Here is a 21333-nt window from a genome sequence, read left to right as displayed (position 1 = left end):
CAATGGCTACCCATCAAAGCACATATATCCTTCAAGATTTGAACCCTGGCCTACAGAATACTTTTTGGCCTCACACCAGAATACATGACTAACCTAATAGAATTACCTATATGCAACACAATAGAAGACGCAAGAACCTACCTCACCCTACACTCCCCACGATGTCAAGGCCTAAAATGCAAATCTTCATACTCAACCAGCTTCACATACAACTATCCCAAGATATGGAACACGGTATTGAAAGCCCACCTCTTCAATGCTGCGTTCAGCACCTAACTCTTACCATTCAGGAAATCCAGACTGCCCCAATTTGACTGCCCCTATCGGACTGACTGTTCACTTGTCTTTTAGATTGTAAGCTCTTTGAGCAGGGACTGTCCCTCTATGTTAAATTGTACAGTGCTGCGTAACCCTAGTAGCGCTTTAGAAATGTTAAGTAGTAGTAGTAAAACGCATGACTGACTATCTAACTTTCCGAGAAAACACCTGAAAGCCCACTTCTTCAGAAATTGATTCTTGATGATACCGCACAACAACAAAACCGAACACCAAAAACACACCACAAAGCTCAAATCACGATCAGAAACTGACCAATGCCAAACAGAGACTTCCAACAATAATGCACTATGTTCAACTGATGTAAACTGTAAGCCACATTGAACCGACAATTTGGTTGGAAAATGTGCGGTACAAATGCAGAAATAATAATAAATAACAACAATTAGTGAAGATCACTGGCTACACACATACTAAGAAAGGAACCTAAACATTTAAAAGCCACTACTAGTGTTTCCTGCTGCTGTGAGATCCTGAGAGCAGCGCCCAGGCTCTGATCTGGACCAGGGCATCAGGTAATGGTGACTTTTCTATGGCATATGTGATCAGGTCTGATAGCCTACTCTGTGGGAAACCCTACTACAGAAAGGCAGGATATCAGCTGGCTAAGCTGAAAGGTTCAGCAAAACTTCAACCCTTTTACTCCTTCTGCATAATCTACAAAGCTTAACTAAAGCACTAGATTTCAGTGGTTAGCAAGGACGGCATAGCTATACTAGTATTCACATCAATGTAGTATGATCACAGACAAAGATCAGCAACTGCCTAATACCAGAAACTCGAGTTAGTATGTGCTTATCAACCCAGCAAAAGGACAGACGAATCTGGGGCCACTTAAATCTTCCTATCACAGCAAGATATCCCTTGACTATCTGTGAGCAACAAGGGATCTTGTGTCTTAAAAGGGATGTGGAAGATGGCACAAAGAGGGATCCTGTAGAAGATGCAGAAGCCACTGATCATGGGGCTAAAAGAGGAAATTTGCAGACTGTGGCAATTGTGTGAGGGGGAAGAAGGCAGGAAGATACTGAAGACAACAGTTAGGAGGAGGAGGAGCAGTGAGAGTAAGCAGCAGTGAGAGTAAGACAGCAACCAAAATGCACTGAGGGGGAGATGATCATGAACTGTAGCAGTGAAGGTCTGAAGCAGCACTGGGCCACTCAGCAGCTTATAAAAGGTGCAAATTCTATAGCAGTTACCACGATATCATGACAAATCAGGACTACTAATGTCATAAATTAAGATGGACACCAGAACACTAGGAGCAATTTCTTTTAGTATTTACAGCAGAGACATAGCCAGCCTTCCGATTCTGGGGGCTCGGGGTGGACTAGGGAGGCAATGCATTCCCTCTCTACTCTTCCCCCAATGTGTTAAAAATACCTTTGCTGCAGGGATGCCAAGGCCCCATTAGCCAAAGAATTTTGTTGCCGAGCTACTCCCTTCCTCCTCTTGCTGCTGCAGGAAACAGGAAGTCAGCAGCATGCCTCCAGCCACTAGCTCCAGAACTCCTCAAGCATGCTCAGTTCTTCCGCGAGGAGCCCCAGCATCAGCATCTGGAGGCATGCTGCCAACTTCCTGTTTCCTGCAGCAGCAAGAGAAGGGGAATGGCTTAGCAATGAATTTCATTGGTGGCGGGGCTTCGGCATCCCTGCCAGCCATTTAACAGGCGCAGTTTGGAGGGGGCCTGAGTCCCCTGTGCCTACAATTTAGTGTACAAGATCCTACCAAGTCAAAGGGCCTACAAACATGTCATCTCCATGGCTATCGGAATGCGGAGTGCCACAGGGATCTCTGCTTTCTCCGATACTCTTTAACCTAATGATGGTTCCTCTGGCCAGGTCTCTAGCCAAATATGGCCTTAATCCCTTCATTTACGCTGATAACGTCACCATATTCATCCCTTTTAAATCCGACCTATCTGAAATCTCTGATAAAATAAACACAGGTATGACCACTCTAGCCTCTTGGGCCGATGCTTTTAAGATGAAATTAAATAAAGAGAAAACACAGTATTTAGTCCTCTCATCTCTACACTCTCCACTCCTCCCAACTACACTTAGCACCCCAGAGGTTAAACTTCCCATATCAGACAACTTGAAAATCCTTGGAGTAACTTTTAAGAGACCCAACAGCAACAAAAGCGTTTAGGTTTGTTCTGCAGCACTCTATATGTTTCTTACCTTGTTACAACCTGATGTGTATATATACGGTTAGGACTTCCAAAAGATTTTGCCAAGCCAAAGTCAGCCAATTTTAACACTCCATTTTCATCCAGCAACAGGTTATTGGGTTTGAGATCCTGGTCAGAAATAAAAATAAATACAGACTTAGATCTCCTCAATTTCACAACTACTTCCTGTGTTTCTCTGGCATGTCTCAGTGGTGACTAAGGACCAGATGCACTAAACAAAACGACCCTTTAACAAACAAGTTTTTAACCATGGCATGCACTAAAGGCCATTTTCCGATGACGGTAGCAGCAAATGAAAACGGAATGCAGATGAGCAAATTATGCAGAAACCCTATTGTAATGAGATGCACTAACCTTTTCCGATTGCCTTAATGGTGGAAATCACCGGAAAATTTAACGAGAGGTTGTACCTCTCATTGGGGCTGCGCTAGATCGAAAAATTGTCAAAAACGTATGTCATATATGCTGCCCGAAGACGCCGTGCCGCTCACCTCCCTGTTTTTCAATCAGCTGATATCGGAGAGTGCAGTTGAAAGTGTGCATCACAAAAATAGCCTTCAGTTTTGGCCCCGGTTTTCAATCAGCTGATATCGGAGAGTGCAGTTGAAAGTGTGCATCACAAAAATAGCCTTCCATTTTGGCCAAAAATAGCCTTCCATTTTGGCTAAATAAAAAAAACTTCCTTTTTGGCCGTGCTTCACTCAGCTGAGAGACCTGGAAGTCTCTGAGCCAATCACCGTGCTTTTAGCTGAGCTAAACGCGCTGTGATTGGCTCAGAGACTTCCAGATCTCTTAGCTGACTGTGAAGCACGGCCAAAAAAGACGTTTTTATTATTTGGGTGTGAATAATGGCCAAAATGGAAGGCTATTTTTGTGATGCACGCTTTCAACTGCACTCCCCGATATCAGCTGATTGAAAACCCCGGCCAAAATGGAAGGCTATTTTTCTGATGGACGATTTCAACTGCACTCTCACATATCAGCTGATTGAAAACCCGGCCAAAATGGAAGGCTATTTTTGTGATGCACGCTTTCAACTGCACTCTGTGATATCAGCTGATTAAGAAACAGGGATGAGCGGTGTGGCGTCTTCCAGCAAGGTGATATAGGTTTGGTGATTGTGCGCATGCGTTTCCTATACCATTGGCAGAGATTACACCAGATTAACGATATTTTCATGCATCTGAAATTTGAATACCGCGCCGAACATGTGCGTCTTTTTTTTTTAGTGCATCCCTCGTTTTTTCTAAAACGGTAATGACTTTTACGTTTTTGGTTGTTTTACGTTTTGTTGATGCATCTTCCCCTAAATTAGGTAAGTGGTTTTTCAGTTTTCCCCTTCTTTAACAGCAGCATATTAGGTGTTTTTAGAGAGAGACAGACAGAGACAGGGCACTGCTCCTTTAACTCTCTTTTCTCTGTATTTTTATATAAATACAAAGGTGGCAGAAAGATGCTGAAAATATTCTCAACTGTATTAAGCGCCACTAACTTACTTAAAAGTAAGCTACTTGATTTATTCTAGAGAAAAGTAGCTCACCATAGTCATAAACACAACAAAACTACCAATGGGGGGGGAGGGGTGAACAACCATTTTTTTTGTAAGACTTGTCTATATTTGTAACAGAAAGACAGTCTGAAATAATAAACTGCCCAAACTTGCTAATACATCTGGAGTCAACATCCCATTACAAGCATGTGAGTGTGTATAGAAGTCTAACAGTCAGTACCATGAATTCAGTTTGCAGGTTGAGATGATGTAAGAGAGAAGAAAACTGACAGACACAAATCACAATATTAAAATAAACAAAAACATGTGTATAAGTTACTGCTTCAGCTTTATACAGTTGTATGGTTTGTATTATTACTTTATATGATTCTATTTTAGATTATAAAGTCTTTATAATCCAAACCGATGTCCTTCCTAACAGTTACTGCTATATATGAAAGACAGCTCATTGCTTACCCTGTGCAGAATCCAGAGCTGGTGCAAATATTCTAACCCCTGAAGCGTCATCAGCATGTATGCTTTGATGTTAGCTGGTGTTAGAACTAGGCTGGTATCCTTTATTATCACCTGCAAAATTATTAACACTGCAATATTAACAACACAAAAGCAAGCCAAAAGCTTGCACATTTTTCTCTAGTAATTATTTAATATTCACAGCATTCTCTTCTAGTCATGAGCATTCTTCATGATCAAGCCTCCCTTGACAGGAATAGTGGTTTTCTTGGTCATGGCCACGACTAGAGCTTCCACCCTAGGGAGACAGACCAATCGGTTGAGCTTCTTACATGGTAACGGACAGAACCTGCCCAAAAGTTTCATACCTCTGAAGATACTCTCCAGCAGTTACCACTCTGATAGAACCATCTGTGAAAGGGCCCTATGGAGTGCATGGAGAGGCCCTCAAAATCCTCCTCTAGTCCCCATGACTTATCCGGATGGGATACAAGTAGGAATAAGGCCTGCTCCAGGTCCAATCCCCCACTCTGCCAAACAAGACTTCTTATCTGTGGACCAAGGCCCCTGGATCCTGGGGTCCCTCCTTGGCCAGAAAGGTGCACCACAAACTAGGGAATTAAACCCCTTCTCGAAGGCCTGCAAGTTCTGAGATGGCCTAGATTAAATGTGGCCCCATGAGCCCTGGAGCCCCCTCGACATTGAAGCTTCCATTGGGTTGGCATTGACCCCCTCTGTCGAGATCTCCCACCTCATGTTTAGCATGTTTCTCAGGTCATCCTGAATGTTGGCACGCTGACTGCAAAATAGATGCTGTCCTCACCAAAATTGGAAGAAGCACAGCTGGTGTCATCAGGCTGGAAGGAGGTACAGCATTACTGCAATTCCCTTCTGGGAGCTCTCCAGACTCATCTGTTGAGGAAACTACTGCTGCTTCATTGCAAACAAGACAGTAAGAGCTAGCAGAACCAGCTTCTACAGGCACTAAATGATGAGGTAGATATAATAGGCATCTCAGAGATTTGGTGGGAAGAGGATAATCAATGGGAAACCGTGTTAACAAGGTACAAATTGTATCGCAATGATAGAGAGGATCAAATTGGAGGGGAGATTGTGCTACATGTTAAAGAGGGAATTGAGTCAAATAAAATAAATATTCCACATGAAACAGATAGCAGCATGGAATCATTATGGATAGAAATTCCATGTGTGAAGGGAAGGAGTATTCTTGTAGGGCTGTACTACCGTCCGCCGGGACAGAACGAACAGACGGATGAAGAAATATTTACAGAGATTAGGAAAGCTGGCAAACAGTGATCATAACAAAGGAAATCTACTGTAGCTGCATTTCATGTCTGAAAGGGCGACTATAGTAAAATGAGGAAAACCATAGTACCTGAAGCTTGGAGGGTGGCCAATGTGATGCCGATTTTTTAAAAGGGTTCTGGGGTGATCCGGGAAATTATAGACCAGTGAGCCAGACATTGGTGCTGGGCAAAATAATGGAAACTATTATAAAGAATAAAATTACAGAACACGTAGACAAAAATGGTTTAATGGGACAGAGGCAGCATGGGTTCAGCCGAGGAAACTCTTGCCTCACCAATTTGCTTCATTTCTTTGAAGGTGTGAATAAACATGTGGATAAAGGTGAGCTGGTTGATGTATTGTATCTAGATTTTCAGAAAGCTTTTGATAAAGTTCCTCATGAGAGACTCCTGAGAAAATTAAAGAGTCATGGGATAGGAGGCAAGGTTCTGGAATAGATTAGGAATTGGTTATTGGACAGAAAACAGAGGGTAGGGTTAAATGGTCATTTCTCTCAATGGAGAAGGTGAACAGTGGAGTGCCGCGGGGATCTGTACTGGGACTGTTGCTATTTAACGTATTTATAAATGATATAGAAATCGGAACTGCCATGAGTGGGAAAGCGCGGGGTACAAATGTAAGGTGATTAAATTTGCAGATGGTACAAAACCATTCAAGGTTGTTAAAATATGTGCCTGTGAAATATTGCAGGAAGACCTTAGGAAATTGAAAGACTGGGCTTCCAAATGGCAGATGAAATTTAATGTGGACAAATGCAAAGTGATGCACATTGGAAAAAATAATCTGAATCATAGTTATCTGATGCTAGGGTCCACCTTGTGGGTCAGCACTCAAGAAAAAGATCTGAGTGTCATTGTAGATAATACGCTGAAATCTTTTGTTCAGTTTGCGGCGGTAGCCAAAAAAGCAAATAAGATGCTAGGAATTATTAGGAAGGGATGGTGAATAACACCGAAAATACTACAATACCTTTATATCACTCCAAGGTGCATCTGCACCTTGACTATTGCGTTCAGTTCTGGGCGCCGTATCTCAAAAAAAGATATAGTGGAATTAGAAAAGGTTCAAAGAAGAGCGACCAAAATGATAAAGAAGATGGAACTCCTCTCGTATGAGGAAAGGCTAAAGAGGTTAGGGCTCTTCAGCTTGGAAAAGAGACTAGGAGACATTAGAGGAATTTACATGGAAATACTTTTAAAACAAATAGGAGAAAATATTTTTTCACTCAATGAATAGTTAAGTTCTGGAACTCGCTGCCGGAGAATGTGGTAACAGAGATTTAAAAAAAGATTTGGATAAATTCCTGGAGAAAAATTTCATAGTCTGCTATTGAGACAGACATATAGGGGCATAATTGAACGGGGTGCCCAAGTTTTCCTGAGGATGTCCTCGCAGGATGTCCCCACAAACGGGCGGGGAAACCCATATTATTGAAACAAGATGGGCGGCCATCTTTCATTTCGATAATACGATCGGAGACGCCCAAATCTCCACATTTAGGTCGACCTTAGAGATGATTGTCCCTAGAGATGGTCATCCCCGATTTTCGGCGATAATGGAAACCGAGGACGCCCATCTCAGAAATGACCAAATCGAAGCCATTTGGTCGTGGGAGGAGCCAGCATTCATAGTGCACTGGTCCCCCTGAAATGCCAAGACACCAACCGGGCACCCTAGGAGGCACTGCAGTGGACTTCAGAAATTGCTCCCAGGTGCATAGCTCCCTTAACTTGGGTGCTGAGCACCCCAACCCCCCCCCCCCCAAAAAAAAAACCTCACTCCCCACAACTGTACACCACTACCATAGCCCTAAGGGGTGAAGGGGGGCACCTACATGTGGGTACAGTGGGTTTCTGGTGGGTTTTGAAGGGCTCACATTTACCACCACAAGTGTAACAGGTGGGGGGGGGATGGGCCTGGGTCCGCCTGCCTGAAGTGAACTGCACCCACTAAAACTGCTCCAGGGACCTGCACACTGCTGTCATGGAGCTGGGTATGACATTTGAGGCTAGCATAGAGGCTGGCAAAAAAAAAATTTAATTTTTTTTTTTAGGGTGGGAGGGGGTTGGTGACCACTGGGGGAGTAAGGAGAGGTCATCTGGTCAGTTCGGGCACCTTTTTGAGGCTTGGTCGCAAGAAAAAATGGACCAAGTAAAGTCGCCTAAGTGCTCGTCAGGGACGCCCTTCTTTTTTCCATTATTTGCCGAGGACGCCCATGTGTTAGGCACACCCCAGTCCTGTCTTCGCTACGCTGCTGACACGCCCCCATGAACTTTGGTCGTCTCCGCGACAGAAAGCAGTTGAAGGCGCCCAAAATCAGCTTTCGATTATGCCTATTTGGGCGACCCTGAGAGAAGGACGCCCATCTCCCAATTTGTGTCGGAAGATGGGCGCCCTTCTCTTTCTAAGATAAGCCTGATAGGAAGCAACTGCTTGCACTGGGATTTGTAGTATGGAGTGTTGCCACAATTTGGGTTTCTGCCAGGTTTTTGTGACCTGGCTTGGCCACTGATTGGAAAACAGGATACTGGGCTAGATGGACTATTGGTCTGACCAAGTATGGCTACTCTTATGTTCCTCCTGGCATCCCTATAGTGTCACAGTGGAAAAATGCTCCCCCCCCCCCCACCCCCCCACCAGGCCTGAACACTCTAACTGTGTCAGGTAATGGTTTCCAGACCTGGTGCAAAAGAATGTCAAAACAAGTTTATTTCATTTTTTTTTAAATTTCTGCAGGGGTGCACTGGGATGGAGGTGGGTTTGGAACCTCCACCCCCGCTGGCAGGAGCCCTGTGGGGACCTCTTCCAAAATGCTTTTCCAAGCAACAGTCCATGGGACAAGGCTCAGAGCTGTGGAGGGTTTGACTCTGGGCTCAAATGAGGTAAGACCCATGGCCTGAATCCCAGGAGCAACATTAGCTAAAGAACTAAACCAGAAGGGATGTAAGACATAGATGACATCCCGGGGAGTCAGGCCTACCAAAAGCAAATCTGTTGCATGCAGTCCAACCTGACTGCAGACTGCACCAGCCCTTATACTAGTGATGTCACTAGAAAAGTTCAGTTTATCTACTTCCATCTGCTGGTAGGGAGACAATAGACATTGGTCTGGATGAAAAGGAATATAATTTATCTGAAGATTGGATAACAAAATTTTAAATTACAGCACAAGATACTTAACCCACAGATTTCTTGAAATCTTCTATCTGCAACAGCATCATATTTCTATGTCAAATATTATCTTTCATCAAGTATCATTAGAAAAGAACTCTCACCCTTTGTTAAATATCACTTTTAAATACAAGGAGAGTATTGCAGAAGAAACATTTTCCATACCTCCAATTAATTTCCAAATAATAATTTGAAATTAAAGCTTATATTAGATATTCATTATATCCTTAATCCTTGCCCAAACCCCCATCCAAAGTTGGGAGTATTAGAATATCTGTGTGATAAAAATAGCATTTATGACCTTCCTATTGAGTGTGGAGAATTTTACCAATTCTTAGACTTGGCAAAACTGAAGTCTCTTTAATATGCATCATCATCATAATAAACTAAAATCTGTTGGGGTTGGAGGAAGTAAGACAGGATGAACTTAATAGTCCTTTCTACTGTCTGTCTAAAACAAGAGGACCACCGGGGTTGGGAGATTGCAGTACATACCACCTTTCACTTGCCTAGAAAAGGCATGGAGAGAGATGATAAGGACAAAACCAAGGGTAATGAAATAAGTACAGGTAGCAAAACTGCAAGCCATGGGGTAGCAGAATTAGTGCAAGAAAGGCACAACTTCCCAGTAAACAGTATTTATGCAGACAGGTTGGTGGAGGCTGCATACTATCCAAGATGGTCAAACTGAACTAGAAGTCTGGTTATTTAGATTGGAGCTCAGTGGTAAAGCACAGAAGCAGAGAAAAATGAAGACAGATAAAGACCATATGGCCTGACGAATGGGAAATTGACCTTTATGAGAGTTCCAAAGTCAGCAAGAGGCAAACTGGGCTTTGGGTGACCTCATACACGTGCCTTATCAATGAGAAAGGCAGAAGGAGAAAATTAAGGAGGCAGGATGTGCAAAGATTGCCCAAGGACATATACTTAAAGGTACTGTTAGAAAGATTGTGTAAATGAAATCACCAAGGCTGAAAAATGCCATCTGCTAGATGTTTTTGTGCTCAGTGCATCTATCTTTTTGGACCATTTTCAAAAAAAGTCCAAGTGAAAAATGCACAGACAAGCCAGCATTCTTAGTAGACTGGCCACACACAGACATCACAGCAGAGCACCCTAAAGGGCACTGCAAGTCCGAGGAATACACCTCACCCTTACCCCCTTATATTGTATGGGGAGCCCTCCAAAACCCAAATGTACACCACTACAATAGCTCTTATGTCTGCAGGTGTCACCTATATGTGGGTCAAATAGGTTTCTGGTGGGTTTTGGAGGGCTCACACTTTCCAACACAAGTGTATCAGTTAGAGTGGGACATGAGCCAGGGACCCCTTCTCTACAGTCCACTGCACCGACCACTAGGCTACTCCAGGGACCTGCTTGCTGCTCTAATAGAAAGAGCCATAACATCTGAAGCTGTCACAGAGGCTGGTATATACTGTTTCTTTCATATCTTTGGTGGGTGGGAGGGGGTCAGTGACCATGAGGGAGTAAAGGGGGGGGGGGGGGGGTCATGCCTTAATCTCTCCAGTGGTCATTTAGGGCACCTTTCTGTGACTTAAGTCATGACTGAAACAGTCTAGACCAAACCATCTAACTTTCCGGACGTTTTTGCTTTGTCCCATTATGGCAGAACGCCCAAATCCCGCCCCTTCTGATTTGGATGCATTGCATACAAACTGCACAGAAAACAAATCTTAAAAATGGGTTTAAAAAATAGCAATTTGGACATTTTGGCAAAAAAAAAGTCCATCAGCCACTTTTTGGATGTTTTTCTGTTTTACAAATGAGCCCCAAAGTATATAATAATGCCAGAGCATTTGGGGAAATCCTTCTGGAGTGCTCTCCTGCAGCTGTGCACATATATACTTGTAAGGTAAACTGCAGACTAACGTTGTTTTTGTTATTCAGCTGGCTAAGAACTAACCAACAAATAAAGAACTCATTTTGCTTAAGAATTGTGATCTGAACCCATTTCTTCCCCCATGTGAGGAGCTGTGATGTTTATTTTTGTTTTCTGTTTCACCACAAGTGATCTGAGCAGAGAAGGGTGGGTGCCAGGAGGTTGATTAGGGAATATCAACCTCTGAAATGATAAGAAGTAGATTAGGAAATATCAACTTCTGAGATAAGTAAGAGACCAACTGGGAATATTAGTCTCAGAAGGCTGGTCCTCTGGAATAAGGTAAAATGGGATCCCAAATGTCTAAAGGTTATGTTAAACCTTCAGACGGGGAAGTTTTGAGGGGACGATGACTCTCTTTAAAAGGTTTGGCTGAGACTTCATGCAGGATCATTGCGCGGGAAACAAACAAGTATTTGGACAAATTGCATTATTATACCAAACACAAGCTGCAGTTTCTCTTGGAAGTAGGGCCGGTCTTAGGCAGAGGCGACCAAGGCGGCCGCATAGGGCCCCGCGCGCCTCAACTCTGCCTCTCCCTCCGACCCCTGCTCACTCAGACCGCATCATCATCATGATCCCGCTCGCTCCGGACCGCATCATGATCGCTCCGCTCCCGCCACCGGCGCCTACTCCCCTGCTGAGCCCGCCGTCAGCTCCCAGCGCCTCCCAGTCCCAGAACAACAGTTTCAGCGACAGCCCGGCCTCGACAGACAGTTGCAGGCACGACGGCTCACCCCAGCTTTTCCCTTCCGCCTTCCTGCTCAATGTCCCGCCTCCTTCAGTTTTTTTTTTTTTGTTTTGTTACATTTGTACCCCGCGCTTTCCCCAGGACCAAAGTCCACCACCCTAACCACTAGGCCACTCCTCCACGATGGTGGGCGGGTCATTGAGCGGGAAGGGAAAAGGAGCTGGAGCGTGGTCGGAGGTGAGCCTACCATCGATTCGCTGGTGCCAGTGCGACTTAAAAAATAAAGAAAGTCAAGTGGAGCACCTGGAGCAAGTTTGTGCCGCTGCCAGTGCCATTCAAAGGCAAGGTATGAATGATGATAGCTTTTCTTATAAAGGAACCAAAGTGCTCTTGTTGATTTGCGAATGGAACTCAACCATTAAAGTGATGATCTGGTGGTTCATTTGTGCCGGTGAGCCATCGCTGGTGCAAGTGCTGTGTGACTTAAAATAAAGTCAAGTGGAGGAGCTGGAGCAAGTTTGTGCCCAGGGCCAGTCTTAGATGCTCCAGGCTATCATTCTTCCTAAAACCGGTCTGGTAGGGGTGTAAAACAAAGGTCTTGTCCAAGAAGTCACAAAGTTAGTAGTGAACAATTTTGGCAATGAATGGAAGGTTTGAGATGGGTCAGAAGTTTGCAGGGTCAGAGGAGTCAAGGGTGGGTTTCAAGACTAGAGCATGCTTCCAGGCACTTGGAACACTGCTGTTGGTTAAAGAGATTTGAAGGATGGGTAAAAATAAGGGGAACACATGAGGTGCTAGATGCTTGAATAAGTGAGTGTGCCAGGGATCAAGAGGAGAGTCAAAGGGGTTCATGTCCTGGAGTTTTGAGGGAGAAGAGGACGATAGCACTGAAAGAGCACCAGGAAGACTGAAGTTGGGCAGCGCTCTCTGGAGGGGGAGAGAGGGGGATGAATGAAGGAGTTGAGTGGGGGGATGAGAAAGGGGAGAAGAGCTAATTAAGGAGGACTGAAGTGTATTCACCTTGTTCTGCTAAAAAGTGGCAAGAGTACCAACAGGTAGCATAGAGGGGTCAAAAGTAGGGGGCTCTGAGGTCAGGGGGGCTAGGGACCTAATGATATTAATATACAGTTATATAGCCCGCTGCTTTCAGTTTAATAATCCAAAATATGGGCAAACCAACTTGGAAGTGAGAGAAAAAGTGCATAAAAGAGGTTTGTGGACTATTGCAACCTGCTGTTCACAGCTCTCCTACTGAACCATCTCTCTCTACTTTCATCTATTCAAAATTCAGTTGTGCAACTCATCTTCCACTAGTCTCTCTATATTAACATAATTCTCCTTCTCAAGTCACTTCAGTGGCTTGTTCACATTTCTGGATACACTTCAAACTTTTCTTATTCACCTACAACATCTTTAAGTCTGTGACTCATTACCTCTCCTCTCTCCCTATATCCCTCTTTGGGACAGGGCTGGTGTTAGACATTCTGGGACCCAGGGCACCTACCTTGCTAATTCAGGCAAATTTGGGGTTCCCTGTGGCATGAGGAGTTCATCAGTTTTTTTGTACAAGTTTAGCTTCATTTGTCTTTATTTGAAGTTTCATAAATAAAAAAAATTTCTAAAAATGGAATAATCTTTTCAATGGGGTGGAGCTAGAGTGGGGGGAAGCTAGGGTGGGTGGGGCTAGAGCGGGGCTAGGATGGGGCCCCACCAAATTGGTCTGCATAGGGCCCCGCACTTGTTAAGACCGGCCCTGCTTGGAAGGATCCTTTAATATTAATATAACTGTGTATCGGTGTGCTCAAAACACTCTGCAGACATTTGTGCCATCTGTGAGTTTGTTGTATGTTGCATGTAATTTGTTATTCGTTAGACTGTGTTTGTATAGTCTTTTGTTACACTATTGGGCTCATTTTCGAAAGAGAAGGACGCCCATCTTTCGACATAAATCGGAAGGACGTCCTTCTCCCAGGGTCGTCCAAATCGGTATAATCGAAAGCCGATTTTGGACATCCCCAACTGCACTCCGTCGCAGGGACGGCCAAAGTTCAAGGGGGCATATCAGAGGCGTAGTGAAGGCGGGACTTGGGCGTGCCTAACACTTGGACATCCTTGACCCATAATCGAAAAAAACAAGGACGTCCCTGACGAACACTTGGATGTTTTCACCCGGACCTGTTTTTCTTACGACTAAGGCAGAAAAAGGTGCCTGAAATGACCAGATGACCACCGGAGAGAATCGGGGATCACCTCACGTTAGTCCCCCAGTGGTCACTAACCCCTCCTCCCACCCTCAAAAAACATGTTTCAAAATATTTCGTGCCAGCCTCAGATGTCATACTCAGGTCCATGACAGCAGTATGCAGGTCCCTGGAGCAGTTTTAGTGGGTAAGTGCACTTCAGACAGGCGGACCCAGGCCCATACCCCCCTACCTGTTATGTTTGTGGAGGAAACAGCAAGCCCTCCAAAACCCACCACAAACCCACTGTACCCACATCTAGGTACCCCCCTTCGCCCATAAGGGCTATGGTAGTGGTGTACAGTTGTGGGTAGTGGGTTATGGGGGGCTCAGCACACAAGGTAAGGGAGCTATGTAACTGGGAGCAATTTATGAAGTCCACTGCAATGCCCCCTAGGGTGCCCGGTTGGTGTCCTGGCATGTCAGGGGAAACAGTGCACTACAAATGCTGGCTCCTCCCATGACCAAATGGCTTGCATTTGGTCGTCCTTGGTTTCAAAAATCGCTGAAAATCAGAAACAACCATGTCTAGGGGCGTCTGTCTTTAAGGACGACCAAATTTAAGGATTTGGACATCCGTGATGGTATTTTCAAAACGAAAGATGGACATCCATCTTGTTTCGATAATACTGGTTTCCCCGCCCCTGGATTGGGACGTTTTGCAAGGACGTCCAAATCGAAACGTGGACGTCCCTTTTGAAAATGCCCCTCCACATGTCTCTGTGAGTTGGTGCATCTAAGGAAAAAAAAGAAGGGCAGAGTTGTAAGAGAAATGAGGCATGTGTAACATGTTTATTGTCCTCTAATTCTTTCTAGTCCAAATTTGCAGGCTGAGCTGGGAGGATATTCACTAATGCTTAGCTCTACTGGGTTGGGCTGCTGATTTAAAAAAAATACATGCAGCTTTATTCACTTTTCAAGCTGTATTTCTGTCGATCTGAAGAGAAAAGTTAGAGGCAGGTCACATTTTGAGTTTTAAAGTCCGTCCTGAGTTTACACTGACAGAAGAACTGGAATGAAGCTGTTTGTTTTAACAATTAGTAACTTACAGAGCAGTAATCAATCTGGTTTCATGATACTCTGGCATGCCTGACAATTGAAATTGTTGGTTTTAATGAGCTGCTCAAAATCAATAACATTTTAATATTGTTTTGCTCCTAAAAGATTAAAAAGGAAATGCCTTTAATAGATTTAAAGGGAATTGTTAAGAGAAAAAACAGACCAAACCAAGGAGGTTTGTCTGATAGGAGACTGCGTCACGTGACAAGGCTGAAGTTGTCTACACCCAAGGAGGTTTATCTGCTTCCCTACGCAGCCACCGCCATCTTGATACACTCAAAATACATTACTTTGTATGGTGGCAAGCGAATGGACCAATCACGCTCCACCATCTCCTGTCAATTAAACCTCCTTGGACCAAACTAAGTAAACTTGGCAACAGACCCTCTTAACAGCTCAATGTGAAGCAAGCAATAAAGTCTTCCTTGCCTGCCTTTACATTTAAAAGTTTGCTATTGTTTTGATAAACTCCTTTTATGTAGATACTTGTGAATTTCTTAGATTAAACTTGGGTGTACATTAATTAAAAAAAAAAAAGAATCCAGAGTCATGAAAAGAAAAAAGTAAGTTCACTCCTGAATTTCTAGCAGATTGTTGCCGGAAATGATTTTTCCTGTAAGAAAGCTGTTACGAAAAAGGATGAAGGAAACAAAGGAAGTCCCTTGATCTCTGTTTTATAATAAAGTAAATAGATTGTATCAGAATATTTTGGGTATAGGCAATTTGTAACTGTGACTGAATGTTGCAAAATCAATTTCTTCTAAGTATTGCCCTGACATTCCTTTCCCCTTGACTGTAGCAGGAGAAAGGGAAGAGAGGATTTGGAGGCAGATGCACTAAAGCTTAATGAGCCTTTAATGACCCTCCAACGAGGAAATTTTGATCCGTTGCATGCATCAAAGGGCTTTTACCGAGGAAGCTAGCAGCTAACGAAAACGGAATGGAGATGAGCAATTAGTGTAAAAACCCCATTGAAACGAGATGCACTAACCTTTTCCGATTGCCTTTACGCAGGAAAAAAGCAGGAAATCTAATAAGAGGTCTGGACCTCTCGTTAGGACAGCTCTGTGCCAGGAAAAATCGTAAAGTGAAAAAATAAACAAACTTTGAGCCAATCCCAGCGCATTAGCAGAGCTAAAAGCGCTGTGATTGGTCCAAAGGATGTAGCATTACATATGTCCAAAAGAGCTGTGTTTAAACTTAAAGAAAACGTGTCAGAAAACACATCAAATAAAAAAAAATAAAAAAAGGATCGGGAGGGGGCAAGGGCACTCATCAGGAGCGTCCTGTATGGACGGCCATGCCCCCCCCCCCCCCGCTGCTCCCCACTGTCCACCACTCCCCCCCCACGTGAAAGCGAAATTCTAGCAGCCCCGGTCCCCCTCCCTTCCTGTTCTTCTGCTTTGCAAAAGCTAACTCCGCCTCCCGTCATTCTTCCGCCCCGTGCCCCGCCCCCGCTGCCCCCCCTGAGGTCGACTACGCCACTCCCCCCCCTCCATCGAGACCCTCCTCCCTATTACCGACCCGAGCAGCGCCTCTCACCTCTTTCTGAAGCGCTGCACGGGCAGGAAGATCTGTTGTGTTGGTCCAGAGTCTCCATGACGTCTCTTCTTCCCTGGCCTAGGCCCGCCTCCTTCTGACGTAGGTTACTTATGTCAGAAGGAGGCGGGGCCTAGGCCAGGGAAGAAGAGACGTCATGGAGACTCTGAACCAACACAACAGAACTTCCTGCCCGTGCAGCGCTTCAGAAAGAGGTGAGAGGCGCTGCTCGGGTCGGTAATAGGGAGGGGGGTCTCGGTGGAGGGGGGAGCGGCGTAGTCGACCTCAGAAGGGGCAGCGGGGGCGCAGCACGGGGCGGAAGAATGATGGGAGGCGGACTTAGCTTTTGCAAAACAGAAGAACAGGAAGGGAGGGGGACCGGAGCTGCTAGAATTTTGCTTTTTCGGGGGAGGGGGGGGAAGCGGCGGAAAGTGGGGAGCAGCGGGGGGGGGGGGGGGAGGGGCAAGGCCGTCCATACAGGACGCTCTGGACGAGCGCCCTTGCCCCCTCCTGATCCTTTGTTTTTGTATTTTGCTGACCGGGTAGCCACGTGTATGTGTTGTGGCTTTTTTTTTGTTTGTTTGTTTTGACGTTTGCAGCATGCGCAGAGCAGCCAGCAAAACGCTTTGCTGCTCTGCGTATGATTTAGGGGCCGATTACCGATGTGTATTGTGATTCTTTAATACATTGTACGTTTCAATACCGATCTGAGCATGTGTGACTTTTTTTTTTGGTGCATTCTTCGTTTTTTATATTTCAACAGTTTTTATTAATGGTTCAGCATGTTAAACATGAATGTACATTTCGATGTACAATTGTGTAAATAATATAACATACTTATATGGAACAATCATTGGTTTCTGTTATCTAGGTTTTTTCCTCCCCCCCCCCCTCCCTCCCTCCCACATTTCTCCCCCCCCAAACCTTTGTGCTTATAAACAGAATATTTATCTCTTTGTTTGTACATAAACATCCAAATAAAATATTAAATTCAACTAATAACTCTTGTTGTATGTTGCTGATTGGTTGCCTATCTTGATCCACCGAAATCGCAGATCACATACCTGGCCGTTTAATATTGCGGCAGTATCCTCTTGTAGACCAAGGTTAAAGATAATACAAAACAACCATCTATTTTGTGTTTTAGAAGCTTTTCTCCCCCCTATGCCCCCCATCCCTTCCCCCTCCTTCTCAGGTTGGTATACTTTATTAACTTTATTAACTTCAAAATGACCTGAGCCTCAGTCATCTAAAACCTTCCCTGAACTGGGAAATAACCGTAATATATATTGACCTCGTTAAACAAATGTCAGGTATGGTCTTGAGATCAGGGCCTCATCCATCCTTTAACCTACCTAGCCAAGACTCTTTCCTTATTCCCCCAAAATCCCCCCCCCCCCCCTCCTCCCTTCCCCTCCCTGCGCATTGCTTATAGTCCAATTCCCTTCACTGGTCCCAGGGAAGTCTATTCAAGATCTGACTTCTCGCCTTAGGTGATATGGTGTTTATATATGCCCCCCAGATTGCTAGAAACCTCCGCTGCCTTCCCGGCGACAGTCCCGCTCCTCTAGACTCCCATGTCAATAGTTCCTGGAGTCTATTCCTCCAGTGCCAAAAGGAGGGTGGGCAATCCTCAGTCCAGTGGAGTAAGATGCATTTTTTCCCCAATATGCAGGCCTTGCTGAGAAACAATTTCTCTCCCCTCGTGGTTCCCATCCAGAGTCTGGGCATACTGAATATAGCTCTTTCAAATGTTATGCTGATTGTGCGCCCCAACACCCTTGTCAGGTATCTACCAATTGCCGCCCAGAATGATGATATTGACCTACATTGCCAAATCCCATGAAATAGCATTCTTCGTTTTTTAAAAATCGTTAGGGGCTTTAACGATTTAGATTTTTTTACGTTTGGTTGCTGCATCTGCCTCTTAGTCCTTTGTCTGAAACATGTAATGGCATAGTATTGGAACTCAATCTTTAAGTTTGCTCTGATAACCGGTGTCAATTGTTTCAAGTAACAGTTAAATTAAAGAAGAAGTGATGAACAATGCAGTGGCACCAACAAAGTTACTTGGATTTCTAATTACTTGTTTTAGTGTAAGGGGGAAAAATATATAGTCATCATGTTACTTTTATTTTTGACCCTAGGCACAAAGCCTGTAAATTTATCACCACCTCCCAGCTTTCTTCTAGCCTCTAGAACCCTGTCATTGGCCTGCATTGAATGAGAACCCCACATCTAGCAAGTGAAGCAGAGCTGTGAAAAAAAAAAAAGGAGATACTCTGCATACTGAGATACCTCAGCCTATTGAGATAAAAGAAAAAAAAAAAACTTCAGTGTGAATGCTTTACTTTATGTTGCTGCTTCAATGTGCAGATTGTACATCTGTAGCTTTCTTATTTCTTTGAAAATGAGCCCCTATGTAACTTTGAAAATATGCCTCATTGTTTACTATTGTAAACTGCTTTAAAACCTGGCTGTATTAAGTGGAATATCAAACTAATCAATCAAATCAAATATGAGAAGGGGCCATAGCTAATGCAACAGATGTTACCTCATGAGAAAAGCTCAACCACTTTCCTCACCTAGATGCAGATGTTTCTGAACTTAAAGCATGACAGATTCTAGCATGGCAAACCAGACTCAAACACCTCTACCTGTGGTTGTCTGGAGACCAAAGCCTGCACTGGTCAAATTTTGTTTTAGGAGGACATGAGAGAAGAGCTTTGACAAGTAAAGGGTTATTTACTTATCCTAAGAACGTAAGAACAGCCATTCTGAGTCAGACCAATGGTCTATCTAGCCCGGTACCCTATTTCCAGCAGGGGCCAATTCAGGTCTCAAGTACCTGGTAGAATCCTAAATAGTAGCAAGATTCATGCTACTGATCCCAGGGACAAGCAATGGCTTTCTCCATGTCTATCTCAATAGCAGCCTATGGTCTTTTCCTCTAGGAACTTGTCCAAACCTTTTTTAAACCTAGATACTCTGACCACAGATACCATATCCTCTGGCAACAAGTTCCAGAGCTTAACTATTCGTTGAGTGAAAAAATATTTCCTCCTGTTTATTTTAAAAGGAGTACTATGTACTGTATATAAATATTAAGGACTTGTTGGCCCATACCACATAGTGCTTAGGTCACCAGTCAGCTCTACCTGTTTCTCTCCATGGCCATATACATCCATTTAGTATGGATATTCCATAAATGGTATTCCATAAATGGCTCTATGCCTTTCAATTTTTGCCTATGTGTCTTTTGATCAAAAAAAAGATATTCTTTCCTTAAATAAGTTGTTGTCCAGATTTTGTTGGAACGGTAAGAAGCCAAAATGTCAGTTCTGCATTTTACATGGTTCCTCGAAAAGAGGGGAGTTGGGACTTCCAGATCTTTGGACATATATTGCCTGTTTGGATTGTCATCCCAGAGAGTGGTTTCTGGACTGTCAGACACTTCCCTGACAGCTTATGAAAGAGAGTATTACAAACCTTGGCATATTTATTCATTGTTGCTTGCTCCTTTAAGGTCTCTTTCCAGACATTTTTGTACTAGCCTTTGAGGGATGCCTAGAAAAGCTAGTGAGTTTATTGGGTGGGGATCCAGCAACATCTGGCTAGCTCCCAATTAGAAGTAACATCCAATTCTCCCCAGGGATAGAGAACCCTAGTTTTAATCTTTGGCAGCAGAAGGGTTTTGTGCTTTTAGAGCACATCTTAGATGCTAATGGAAATTTACATGTGGGAATATTTTCAGTCACAACATCTGTATGATATTGGAGACCTTTTTGATTATAAACAATTACAACATTACTGGAAGTCTCTGAATATCAAGAGCTTACGTTTTAATTTGAGTGACTATTTGCACCAATTTATTTTAACAATTTCTGGATAATGGGCTTTTTGTGTCTGCACCCCACTAAGAACTATGTAAAATGAATGTGGCTAATGATTATATTACGCGGCAGGTACACTGGTGTGCTGATCTAGGTATGCCAGTAGAAGCTTTAGATCTGCATTGTTTGCTTAAGAGAATTCCAACAATTTCAGTTAGCGCAGAACTTCGAGAATGTCAATATCGGGTGATACATCAAGCCTATTTTCCCCAAGATCAGGCTTATAAATCAGGAAGGACCAATACACCAATATGTCTTAAATGTTTTCAAGGAACAAATAATTTTTTTCATGCCTTTTTGGCTCTGCCCCACAGTGAAACCTTTTTGGCACACCCTGGCATTTTGTTATTTGGAGGGTTTGTTGGCCTCCCCCGTTGTTTTTTTGCCAGTGGGGTTTCTTTTGGACAAATATGAAGTGTTCAGGTTACCCTATCGGGGACATCGTATGTTGATGAGTAATGCTGGCATGTTGAGGAAGAAGGTTATACTTGGTGTTTGGATTTTCTCAGAAGCACTTTCCTTTTAGGCCTGGAATAATCGCTTCCATGTGATGATGATGTTGGAATAAGGGTACGCTAGATTTCATGTGTGGCGTAAAAAAATATATGTGTGTCTATTTGGGGGGTATACATCCAATCACTGCCACATAGAGCACATAGCCTCATTTTGAATTCTTTTTTCATAATTCTGGTTGGGGGGGGGGGGGTGCCTGGCCATTAAACTCAATATTTTTATTTTTCCACTGATTTTGATCTTAGGTGTGTTCAGTGAAGATACCAAGTTCCACTGGGATAACACAGGGTGGGTGGGTATGGGATGAGAGTGTTTCTCTATACTTCCAGGTTCACATGGAGAGGCATTTTTGATATGACATCTAAGTTGGACTTTGGGCACTTTGCACTAAACGTCCCAAATCTGAATTCGAAATTTGGCCATTTTCAAAAAAGAATAATGTTTTTTGTTAAATACCATTTGTAACAAGGTTTTCAGGCCATTTTTTAAAAAGAAAAAA

At 43.8% G+C, this 21333-nt stretch overlaps 1 protein-coding gene across 2 annotated transcripts in view; it reads right to left on the bottom strand.

Moving 5' to 3' along the window:
- The window catches only part of CDK7 (cyclin dependent kinase 7), a 151773-nt gene that overhangs the window by 78245 nt on the left and 52195 nt on the right, over positions 1-21333 (bottom strand). For both annotated transcript variants that reach the window (XM_030192287.1, XM_030192286.1), the window contains 2 exons: positions 4497-4607; positions 2520-2638 (listed from right to left, as the gene is read on the bottom strand). In XM_030192287.1, the coding sequence (XP_030048147.1) occupies positions 2520-2638; positions 4497-4607 (230 nt within the window). The remainder of the gene's footprint in view (positions 1-2519; positions 2639-4496; positions 4608-21333) is intronic.

This window comes from Microcaecilia unicolor, chromosome 2 (assembly GCF_901765095.1).
Source record: "Microcaecilia unicolor chromosome 2, aMicUni1.1, whole genome shotgun sequence".
Taxonomy (NCBI): Eukaryota; Metazoa; Chordata; class Amphibia; order Gymnophiona; family Siphonopidae; genus Microcaecilia; species Microcaecilia unicolor.
This window is presented reverse-complemented; position numbering and strand designations above follow the sequence as displayed.